At 42.7% G+C, this 13,050-nt stretch overlaps 1 protein-coding gene across 1 annotated transcript in view; it reads right to left on the minus strand.

The window, feature by feature from the left end:
• Positions 1-13,050, minus strand: part of CRIM1 (cysteine rich transmembrane BMP regulator 1) — an 816,650-nt gene that overhangs the window by 71,266 nt on the left and 732,334 nt on the right. Inside the window, exon 12 of the mRNA XM_085611439.1 lies at positions 2,843-3,058. Coding sequence (XP_085467565.1) covers positions 2,843-3,058 — 216 coding nt within the window. The remainder of the gene's footprint in view (positions 1-2,842; positions 3,059-13,050) is intronic.

The following is a 13,050-nucleotide window of genomic DNA, read 5'->3' on the forward strand; positions in this document are numbered from 1 at the left end:
ATCTCTAACTTCCACACAGACCGCAGATCTGGACCAACCAATTAGGATAGAAGAGGTTATCTCTAGTATTTCCCTTTTGAAGCAGTCCAACTCCCCAGGCCCCGATAGTTTCCCGGCCTCCTTCTATTAAGCTTTCTGTCAAAGCTTGGCCCCGATACTCAGGAGGCTTTTTAATGCAATAGGGGATACATTGACCACTACCCCATCGATTACTTTGAGCAGACATAGTAGTGATCCCCAAACCCAGGAAGGACAAGGCCCACTGTGCCTCTTATCGTCATATCTCTTTGTTGAGCACAGATCAAAAAAGTTTCACCAGGATACTGGCCGCTCGGCATGGCACTCTCCTTCCTGGCCTCATTTATACAGATCAAGCAGGAGTTGTACCTCAACGGCAGTGTAGCGACAACACGAGCCGGATCTTGCATATAATCGGTAAAGCCCAGAGATACACCCATGTATGAATGCTCTTGGCAACAGACGCAGAGAAAGCATTCAATAGGTTTCACTGGCCCGTTTTAGCAGCCACCCTGACCCACTTCGGCATCAGGGACCGCTTTCAGAGATAGATCCTCAGCAATTATTCCCCACCCAAAGGCTACCATCCGGGTCAACAGGCGATCTTCTGCTTTCTTTTCTTTCTTCAGGGGGTCCAGACAGGGCTGCCCACTGTTGCCCCTGATGTTTGCCCTCTACATGGAACCCATGGCCCAGAGAGTACGCACCAATCCGCAGATCAAGGGAGTTCAATTTGGCGGAGAGCCACATACTATAAGGCTATATGCAGATGATGTCATAGCCTCTCTAGAGGAACTGTTCACCTCACTGCCGGCCTTCCTCGTCGACCTGGAGGCCTTCGGCTTAGCATCGGGCTTCAAAGTCAACATACAAAAATCACAAGCTCTCAATCTTACTCTTAAACCACAAACATTGGACGCTTTACGACGTACCTTGCCGCTACAATGGGCTGGGACATCTATTCCGTAGCTAGGCTTGCAGTTGTCATCTACCATTGCGAACACAGTTACCCTAAATTACCAAGCGCTAACTCAACGCATCAAAACGGACTTGGGGCAATGGCGATCTCACCCCTTTATCTTGGCTTGGACCCATCTCAGCCATCAAAATGACTATCCTCCCCAAGATCCTGTTCCTTTTCCAAGAACTCCCGGCCTTCCTCCCATCAGGGACACTAAACTCTCTAAAGCAGGAGATCAATAAATTTGTATGGGCAGAAAAGAGCCCCCGCCGGGACCTTAGCTATCAAACTGCCGAAGAGGGAGGCTTTGTGATTCCAGATCTCCTCTGGTACTACAAGGCCACTCAACTGAGGGTCTTTGTGGAATGGATGAGTGCTGAATCCGAGAAGAATTGGCTATTTATGGACCAGGCACTGGCGGGCCAGGCATTATGGGGCACCACATTTCTCCCTAAGCACACACGATCTAAATCACTCTACATTTTCCCCATCAATAAGGCTTCCTTGACAGTGTGGAATAGTCTAGCGACACAAAGGAATCTCACCACCTTTCCCTCGCTGCTCACTCCCATAGCTAACAACTCAGAGTTTCAGCCAGGTTTTCAGGAGCCCTCATTCCAAGTTTGGGTGCAGAAGGGTTGCAGATCAGTCGGACACTTATTTGATACGGAGGGCCCACTCCCCTACGAAGCACTCCGTACAGACTTTGCACTCCCTGAAACGGAGCACTGCCACTTTACCCAGGTACGCTATTGGGTGATGCAACCCTCTATTCGTCCGGTGGTAGAGCGACGACTCACCCCCTTTAAACGCAGGTTCCTGTCGAGAACAATCGACAAGCGCCTGGTTTCCGACGTTTACCATATGATAATTTCCCCAGTGGAGAGTCCCAAGCCTGCGAGCCAACTCCGCTGGGAGGCAGATATTGGCAGGGAACTCACAACCAAAGAATGGTGAGACATTTATTGCAAGGCATACTGCGCATAACATGGCCTGCATTGCAGCCACGAAGATCGCAACCTATTGGTACTACACACCTTGCAGGATACACAAATATAATCTGTCCAGGTCTCCGGACTGCTGGTGACAGTGTGGCTCCCCAGGTACACTGCTACATATACTATGGGATTGCCCGAAAATTAAGCCCTATTGGGAACAGGTGCTCTTGGATATAGATAAGCACTTTAAACACAGACCTCCCCAGATTCTCAGCCTATGTAATCTTAGGCCTGCCGAATCCCCTCACATTTCCCTTTAGGTCTTGCGGAGGTAAACAAATTGGCGTGGCACTATGTGCGGCTAGGCAAAATGTAATTTCACACTGGAGTGCTGCACATCTACCGACACACCTGGGATGGCTACATCGGCTGTTATACATAGTAGGGATGGAACGCTTTAGTTTGTCTATAGCTAATCAAGGTCTGGCATTCTCAGCACTATGGGCACCATTCTTGGCGTTAACATCAGAATTTCACAAACTTACTTGCCCCAAATATCTTCGCTTATTACGCCTATCAGAGGATGTGGAATCCCATGGCACTGAACAACAATAGCGATACACCGTGGCAGGCGCACTGCACATTAGTAGCCTTACTACTACTTCTTTAGTCACCAGGTCCGAGGGAGGAGGGTGGGGGTGGGGGGGTTGGGGAGGGTTTTTCTTTTACTGAGGTATGTTACTCTTCCTGCGCAGGACCCTCCTGTGTAATTGGGTCTCTTTATGCATCCCCGAATAAGCTGTTTTCTCGGTCTAATATTCCAACTTAATAAAAAAATCTAAACCATCAAATATTTGTACCCAAGTAGCCCTTTTCGTAGAGGGTGTTTCAAGGTTTCCGTTAAAGAGGAGTAGGGGTTGCTCACCTGAACACTGCGGACAGCAAGAGTCCTGCGTGCGGGTGGGGTTCTGGCACAATAGGGGCGGGCAGACCTCGGTCTCGCAGAGGACTCGGGCACTGTGGCAGGTGCACTGGGTGCAGGTGTCAATGTTCCACGTCTCTCCTTCCACAAAGTACTCCCCTCCGGGGGCATGGCAGACAGATGGGTTGCTCAGCAATGGCTTTTCTCCACTGGAGTCATCTGATGAAAATTAGTGCATAATTATAGTGGATAACATAAGATGCCACAGAAAAACAAATACATCTGTCAATAACAAAGTCAAAATGAGTGGCTGGATTGAGTAACTAAGATATAAAGGAAACTTTATTGCTTTGAATATTATTTTATGTTATAAAATGTTTAAATTATCAACAAATAGGAAAGATTATGAACTTTACTTCTCAAAGTCTCAAAATGGATCTGTTAATTTTAGGTCTAGACGCTTGGTAGGATAACGTTCTTGTGACATCTGAGGCTTGGTTGTTAAAATCTTTTGTATCCCATGTGAGAAATCCGATCTGATTGAATAGAGAAAAGCCTTCTTCCCCATCCCATGCACTCCACACAAAAAAAACGTAAAATGCTAACACCAAGACTTCCACGATGCCTACATCTCCAAACTATCAAATTAAGAAGAACCTGGCTAATGGCAACTACAAAAAGAGAATTTGCTTTGTAACTCGCTTCCACTTTAACGTTCGAAACCCCAGCGTGTGATGTCATTATGGGACATAAAATAAAAGGCCCAATCACATCACATCATGCAGAGGTCTTGACTGAGACAAATCTGTTTTTGAAAGGCATTAGATCAGAACTTCCAGCGAGCAAGGAGAAGATTAACAGATGTCTAAGCACTTCTTGAAGCAAAAGGAGAAAAACCTTGCATGTGAAAAACTAGGTGTATTTTCAGTGTCAATACAGATGGAAATGAAGAGAAATAAAAATCAACAGCTGCCATTCTTTATAAACCGGTGTAGGAGAGGCCAAAGCATGGCTATAGATCAGATGGCTGCCATTTCCTTCCGCATACTATTAAAATGTACTACTTTTGGGGTTTAACGTGTAATGTTGTTATTGATACTTCATGGGACCTTTTCTTCGCTTTGCAGTGTTTTTATAGGGCAAACCTGGCCCAAGGCGCACTTGGTGCGCTTTACAACAGAACCCGACTAAGTTACACAGTCTTTTCCATTTTGGGAACAGAAAGATTAGGTGTCCACTGGCTTTGAGCCGAGACAGGGATTCAAACCTGGCTGTCTATGTGCCACAGTGAGCGGCTCTAACCACGAGGCTTAATCTCCTGGCTTTGGTTGCACTAGCCACTAGCTTTTCTGGCTCAGAAACCTTCAGCTTTCAGCTTGTGACATTGTGAACCACTTTTCTGATCAGACCACCAGAGTATTTTACTCGAGACTTTTGTTTTAATTACCTGTGTGTATCCCTCCACATCCGAAGAAATGCTTGAAGGACTATTTTACATCTGGAAGGACACTGTCACCAGGCGGTTAAAATCTTGATCTCATAGATGTACTGCATACACAAACCTGTCATTTTTTATTGTTTTGCACTGCAATAGAATTATTTATTGCTGACGTCACGGTTCGAGCGCAAGCATCAAACCTATGGGCTTTGGCAATTCTTGTTATTTGAATGGGTGTCTGGCTCAAGTTACTCAGATTGTTTTGAACAATCGAGCGGAGGCTGGAGTCTAGACTAACCAACTCGTACGTTGCCTCTAGCTAGAAGCAAGTGAGAGCACGCACACTGAAAGCCCTTCCTCTGAAGACGGCTAGGCATGCCTTGTTTGCACATTTTCTTAAGTAAAGAAAGCTATATAGCATGCGGGCATGTAAACATCTGAAGGAACGCAGTAAGAGTTTCTAATAAAGCTGTCATGCAACGAAAGGAGGGAGGGGTGGGCAGAGGAAATGTACCACGCAAATCCTAGCTGAAGAAAGGATCAAGTTAGAGAAAAAGGCGTCACATTTAGAAAAAGACTGCATTTCTTTATTTGGGGGGGGGGTCGGGTTACCTGCACTCCTCAGTATCGGTGCAATACGTTTAACTGGAAAGTGCCAGTACTTCTCTAAAGCAAGGAGGTACTCTAGTATAAGGTAACTGCCCTTCTACTTTTCTATTTCAAGCACTGCATGACATGTTTTTTATATTTATTGTACGTATTCTACATATTTACTTTTGCTAAGGTAGTGACTATACATTTAAAGTGCATAAAATGTTTTCACCAATTAGGTCTTGTACTGAAGAGGTTAGAAATGAAAGTACATTTTTGTATTGAAACAACAGAAGTTTGTTTCCTTTTACAAATAAGGAAGGTATTTAACGTCTCTTCCTTCAATACGATTTTACTTAAGAGTTCGCACAGTATTTCATCACAGGTCGGAAAACCATTGGGTTTCAATAGAATATCTCCACAGAGAAGGCCCTTCAAATTGCTGATTTATCCAGGTTCCCCCACAGATGCATGGCTGCTCTGCCATATTGGACTAAAAATAAATATTCCCCAAAACAACCCCCCACTTGCAGCAAGTGTCCTAATAAACATATAAACATTTAGTATTTATTTATTTCAATTATTTATAAAGCACACAATTGTCGGGTCAGAACCCCTGGTACTAAAGAATCTACTGCCGAGCAGTATCTGGAGCTAATTGGATGAGTCATGTTCGCGCTTTATAAAACTTTTCAAATAAATGTGGTAGAGAACCAAGGACGAACTGGAAACCAAAATCAGCCTTGCAAAAATGTTGAAACCAGCCGCACGCTGCAGGAGCCTGTGATCAGAATGGGGATTTGGGGCGTGGCTACATAAAGGCAACACTTCCTGCTCTGAATGCAGCCCTCTAGCCTGCAGCCCACCAGGAAAATGCCAGAGTGGCACAATGGCCAATCCAGCCTTGTAGACAATTTGCATTAAGAGTTAAATCTATAGAATCGTCCTGAATGTGAAGTGCGCAGATGTTTCCATTGAACACAAGAGAAAAGAGTTTCAACCTGTGATGGTCAAAAAAAGAAAAGGACTCCTAATCTTGAGGACCATCAAGAATCTGACTTTTGTTGATCTCAGTGCCACTGATGGACTATAGGCTGGGAATAGCCCCCAAAAAAGTGGAGCCTTAGCTGTTCGTTGTTATGTGGCAGGTTCAGAGGCTGTTTCAAACTAAGCAGGCACTGGAGCCTGAACAAAAAGCAAGATATGGGAACAGAGGGTAGGAGGCCAAGCAGCGGCCGTGTAGCTGCATTCTGGAATATTAGCAGGCGATTAATCAAGTAGGCCCAATAAAGTGAATTGTCATAGTCCAGCATGAACCTATGAGGCTGGAAAGGAGGCAAGACTGAGTATCATCTGATGCAAAGATGTGATTCTGAGCTAGAAGATTCACAGCGTGAATCCCAAGTTACATAGGGTCTTCACTGTTGAGGGAGAGTGGCCGAACTCTGATGCCACCAATGGCTAGACTAAAGAGATCATGCACCACCAATAATGAGCCCATATGTCTCAAAGTTACGTTTTCACAAATTTCTAGCCACTGTTGGGCATCAAAGTTGGGCCAGTTTGGCGATGGTCACCGAGCAGTTGTGGAAGTTAGCTTGAGCTACTTGAGAGTTGCTGTCCAGCCTCAGTATGCTCTTGGTGTCATCCATCAAAGCCACTAAAGAGACACCAAAAGATTCAATTAAGGCGGCCAGGGGGGGGGGGGGGGGGCAGACTGAGATTCAACAATGCAAGGCTTAGAGAGCAGTCATGTGGGACAACACAGGTCAAGGATCCACCTGTGGGCTGAAATGGTGAAAGTGATGCATTTGCGTTTGACTAGCAAAGTGAAATGCCATGGTCTGAACACAGTACACTATAACTAACTGGATACATCACTGCTCATGGCCAACCGATTCCAAGATATAATCGATTCAAAAAGGAAAACAATGTGCACATACTCACAAGGGCTATTTGAATACGTTCTTCAAACGTAACTCCTTATTATCTGTCCGCTGTCAACTATGCTCCTTACATTTATGCATGAAGAAACTGCATGGCATAAATAATACGTGTATATATAGGAGTATATATATGTGTGTGCGCATATATATATATATATATACACACACACACAAATTTATAAATTTTACACATCTACAAATAGCAAGGGGGAAGAGTATCGATGCAGATCCACTGAGAGTAAAATGATACTGGTTACCATAGTTGAGGGACAGAAGGAACTTCATGTCCCATTTTAGGCTCAGCCTCTAGTGAGACATGGCTATATCTCTCTATCTCTCTCTCTAAATAGATACTCTACGCGCCTTTCTATTTGTTGATGTGTAGAAGTTATGAATAAATGTAATCAACTGGACCAGAGAACAAGGAGTTAAAATGGTGCAGGATATAAAATCCCATTAAATAGGCCTCGTATGGGTTTAATTGGTCTCCTCTGAATGCGAGACAATAAGCAGCGATTGCTGCTACTCTTTAGGAGTAGTACACAATAATATGGAATTAGTCATTTTCACTGCAGGACCGAACGAGTGAATCTACAACTATTAGCAGATATAAAACCAAGTACCTGGAATAATCCCCATATAACCGCCACACCTATACTTTCCAGGTATCCGTGTGTACATCTAAATTCACCTAGCGAGAAAAAAAGAATGGCGGCACCCCCTGAAAGTAGAGCAGGATCTCTAACAGAAACCAGAAAGGATGCTCTAGGGAGCAGAATGTTTTAAGAGAGGTGTTTTAGCTGAGATTTGAAGATGCTTGACGTTATGTGGGGGCAACGGAGATGAGTAGTGGAAGAGGCAAATTCAGACTGAGAAGAATCAGGAACTAGGTCTGGTAAGAACCTGAAAATTCAGAGATTTGCACATTCACTTTTACAGTAAAAGTCGTTGTTCAACATATTTTTTTTCAGGAAGAAAATCAATAATTTTGGCGACAATTATTTTTTCGATTTATTACAATATGAACATGTTGTGATGTTATTTACCAGCACCATCTTAGATGCATCACTCTTTTCCTAATCCACTTTACCGTCCTGGCTCACACACCAAGGCTGGTAATTTGTAAATGCCTCTTATGCATGGAACCATATTCAAGCATTTCCACAAATGCCAACAGTTCACACCACTCCTAATCATTTGGTAGGATCTCTTTAGCTGGCATGTCCATTTGTTGTGGTACCATCAGTCTTCCTGCAACCCACTTATTCTAGGTATCGGAATACACTTTCCTGTAAAAGTAATTGATGCAAACGTCTGCTACTCATATCAGGGAGATGGCATGCTGGGGTGCCTTCTTCACAAGTGCAACAACATTTTCCTTTCTTTAATTGGGTTTGTTGGGGCACCAATCAGCACACCCCATGATGCCCATCAAGGCCATCCACTGGGACCTCTTTGTCTCGCTCACCATGGGGGCAAGTCCTGTTAAGAAGCTTTCTTTTGCATATGGGGTTACATCCACCACTCTTCTGTTCGACCTTCTCTGAATATAAACACTTGATTTATCCAATAACTCGGACCCTTAAACTGCCCATCAGAAAGTAGTTCTTTCAACTCTGTTTCCGCAAGTAGTAATCTGAAACAGGAATTAAATTTGATGGATGTGCTTGACGAAGATGCAGTCTTCATATTTTTCAGCTTGAGATATAAGAATATTCATGAAATGTAAAACAAACACTCCTGTGACGCGTTGGGTTTAAATTCAACTCATATTGAATGTTATATATTTTTAAGGTGATTCTACAAAGGTCACTCTGCATTAGATGAGGCATACACATTACAAAGTATCAGAAAATATATCCAGTGAACATGAGGATTTACTTGTGATGTACAGGTCTCATTTACAACACTGAGGGGCCTATTCACAAACCACATTTTCCGAGGAGTTTAGAAGTGCTACCATAGTACTACTCTAATGCTTCAAAACCCTGTTCACAAAGCTACACGCAGATACCTCTGCTTCTCCTGTCTTTTCTATGTGAACCTCTCCACGCCGTTTACAAATGTCGACACACAGGTAGGTATATGTTTTAGGAGTAAATGTGGGAGGAACATATGGTAGTGGCAGGAAAATTATGAATACCTACTATTAAAAGGGAGGGGGCTAGGGAGGGATAAAATGATCTTTGGGAGGCATTAGGAGAGGTTTATGGAGCAATATGGAAACGCAAACATCCACCCACAAAAGTGAAAGACCATTGCTATTCACAGACCACACTTCTAAACTTACTAAAGGCAAAAACAAACGACAACAGTGTACATGTACTCCCACCTAGATTTGGAGTAAATGCAGCACCTCACTTGGTCACTCACATGTCTCCCAACACAGTCCTAAGAGAAAAACCTGGAAGCAGGCCCTTAAAAGACCACGCCATATATTAATTAAAACATTATTTTATATCAAATTAAACAAGTATTTTTTTAAATGACAAATAAAACGGTGAACTTTTAATTAAAGAACCAAACAAAAATGAAACATAGGTTTTTACCAAAATATTTAATAAATATTATTTAAATACATAAATGAGTGATGGAAATTTTGTAATAATTTTAAATGGTGAACAAATTACATTAATGAATGTGTGAAATTATTTATAAAAACAATTTCAAGACGTAATGTGTTGTAACATTTTATTTTCTCAATTCTAGATTAAGAATTATTTTTAGTTAATTTACATTCTTATTTTACATTATATTTGTATTTTTTTTTAAAATAAATATTAAACTATATTATTTTTTTCTGTACTTGACATCATTGAGAGATCTCTGTCCCGGTGGTAGGGACATCTGACTATGTGTGCAAAGTTACTAGTAGTACCCTTACACGTGCAAATCTTATTCTTGCAGGCTCCACCCCCAGTTTTAAGGGGGTGGAGACATGCAAGTCTGCACCTAGTAGTACATTTACACTGAGAAATGGTGAATATGAAACATTTAAAGTTACTACTAGGTGCAGTACTGAGTTTACATGCTAGTAAATCTACAAGTGTAAATTTACCTATGTGAAAAGGCCCCAACATATTTAACACTGTGAACAGAAAGGAGGAAGCCATTCATTAAAACGATTATATACCATACACATTATCCATTCCCTAAAAGTAACCAGGCTCAAGGCTATTTTGCTCGCAGTGTGAGCAACACAAAAAACACCCAAATCATTCTGCACACGTCAAGCAGCTTCATGGTTGACCAGGGTGGCAATTTACCTCATTCTCAAGACGGTTTCCTCCTATGCACAACCACTCCATATGGGTGTTCTACAAATGCAATTTCAAGCATGGCAAACCGAGTTCTATGCACGTAAAGCAATGACTGGAAGTATCCGACTGCGCGCCTGAGTGTGCATGACACATTTTTTTTATTAGGAGCTTGAGTCACTGCTTTAACGCCTGTTTTCCATCTACAGGGTTTAAATCAGCACTTTCACTAGAAGCTGCTGAAGTTTAAAAACAGTGCTTCATTGACTGAACTCAACTCCACCACTTAGTGCGAAAAGATTAGAAATATAATGCAAACTATTTCCTTCTGAGCACGACTGTACTCCTTAGACCAGGGGACTCAATTCTTTTCTGTAGTAAGTTACTTAGGTTCAAATAAAATCCTCACAGGCTACCATTATTATAAGTGTGACAATAATGAACACATTGGACAAGATTACATTAGTGGCCACTATATGCAAGATTACCAGCAGTGATTACCTCAGTGCATGAGGTAGGGTTGAGAGAAGTAATGTAAAAAAAAGTGTTGTTTGTTTGGAATCCCTCTATGTCGGTAGTGCATGCCATCCGCAGCGCAGTGCCCCTGGCACAAAAGTAATATTAAGTCTCCACACATGATTTAATACTCAAAAATCCACTTTAAATATATTTTGGAAATTCAGAATTTTTTTCTCCAAACAGCAGCTGATACATTCTAAAAATACAAACATTTTTATTTTAAATGGACAATTTTGGTATATATATATATATATAGACAGTTGGAGTGCTACTAGTAGCTCACCTGGTACTCGTTAGAGAAGCCTGCTTTAGAAACTCTACTATAGCCTCATAGCTTGCCGTCGCGGGCTATACCCGGGCATTGAAGGCCCGCTCTAGGTTTAAAAGTCCAAGCCCAAGGCGAGGGCCTTTAACAAGGAAGCGGGCCTTTAATGGCCGATATTGCCCGCTAAGGAGGGCTGTAAGGCTATTAGAACATTCCGCCCCTAGAGGGCAGAATGTTCGAATTAGTAAAACAAAAGGCTTACGAAGCCAGAGGGGGTTGGGATCCCCTCAAGCTACGTGATGCAACGGCTCTGAAGGACAACATTGGACTGTTGATGCTCCGAACTTTTAAAAGTCATTAGATTCCCGGAGCACTCCATTGTTTTCAATGAAGCTCCCAACAATCCAATGTTCTAAAATGACCTAACTCACCATTTGGCATGCTACTTCTATGGTGCCCAGGACCCTTTGGCCTAGCTCGATAACAGAAGAAACTCTTGCGATAAGCAGGCTAGTGTTACACTCCAAAGTGATGCCTTTTGGTTGGTAGTGAGAAGCAATCTCATGACAAAATGCGGTTGTTTTTACATTTTTGTCAAGTAAGCCAATGTTTCACTGGCAGTGCTAAATGCAGCGAGCTGGATTTTTGTGTCCACCAAATGTGGATCATCAACAGTCTACTTAGTTCCAGGTTTTCTAAACTAAACACTTTTGTTTAACACAGCTAAACAAATATGTGAATTGTTTGAGTTAAAGTAACTACAAGCATGCAGATCTTTAAGTGGTAACTTCAACAGGACTACCCTAAAAGCAAATATCAATTTGTAAGGCAAAAGATACAGCACAGAAAACCATTGAGGAAAGAGGAAACAGTCGAAGACAATGCAATGCAGAGGAGGAGCAGGCCTGGCCTTGATGTAAGGAGAAGGAGAGAGGGTACAAGTTAGTTGGAACCAGGAAAGCCTCCTTCACAGGGGGCCAAGACGAGAAAGCAGCCCACCAATGCCAAAACATAGAAGATCACAAGGTGGCAGGAACTGTCATGAAAGCTTCAGGGGCTCAGATTGAGGGAAGCATTTGAAAGGGCCAGACCGCAGAGGCATTAAAGGAACCCAAAGAGAAGAACCACAGATCTCCTGACTTGGCACCCGAAAGAGAAAGTGAGGAGAAAATGCCAGAATGAAAGTGAAACCCTAAAGAGCTTTTCTGTTCGAGGGTGCAGGCAAACCTTCTGCACCTAGTCAGATTGAATACTCTGGCAACCCAAGGGAGAAAAGATGCTTTTGAAATCAGTAACTACAATGCAGTCGGGAGGACTGCGACCGCCTATTGATCGTAGGCGATAAGAAAATAATATTGCTGTGGAAAACAAACGGGTTGGATTGTGACTTTATGCCGTCCAAATGTGGAAGGGTTGACTTTGCTGATGCTTACTTGTCCACGGCTTTCTCCATTCTAGGCATTATTTTTTTAATGCAGAAGTGATTTACGGTGATGTCGCTCACTGCACATCATCGATGAGGCCCCATAAGGATGAAACCTGCCCGGGGATGTTGGTAATACAATCGATGGCGGGGGGGTAGGGAGTTAGATGGGATCTACTAATCTAGGCTGGACGGTCATTGTAGAGGAGGATCGAAGAATGTCCCAAGTATGTTGTACCATGTCTGTAATTATGGACTGGACATAAGTAGATAGAAATTGCCAATGGCTGAGATTAATTAAACCACTTTGACTGATCACTGTTTTCCGTTGCAATATACTCCCACATGCTTTAGGCTTGATTTTTCACTGTTTTAAAAAAAAAACCCTACTCATGTTGGTTGCAGTCTACACAAAGAGAAAGTCAAGAACTCGATGTTTCTAAAAATAAGAATAGAAAGACATGTTATTGTACGAGCACAAGCAAGTGGCACAGACCGTATTAAACCAGAGAGGAGCACCGTAAACAACGATTGCTTTCTCTGCAATAACTGGTCCTTCACCAGCTTACGAGAAGAAGATTCGGTTACTTCACACCCCTCAGCTGAGCACATACAATATTGGATTTAAAAAAAAAACATTGATAAAACAGGCCCCCCTCCATGAAAAGAAGAGGTGGCCATTTTAGAAAAATGCCACTGTCTCCATTTAGAAGTCAGAGGGACATGGGACTTTGGAGTGCAGATGCAAAACACCTTCTATGCTCACACTTCT

The sequence above is a fragment of the Triturus cristatus genome, chromosome 6 (assembly GCF_964204655.1).
Source record: "Triturus cristatus chromosome 6, aTriCri1.1, whole genome shotgun sequence".
NCBI lineage: Eukaryota > Metazoa > Chordata > Amphibia > Caudata > Salamandridae > Triturus > Triturus cristatus.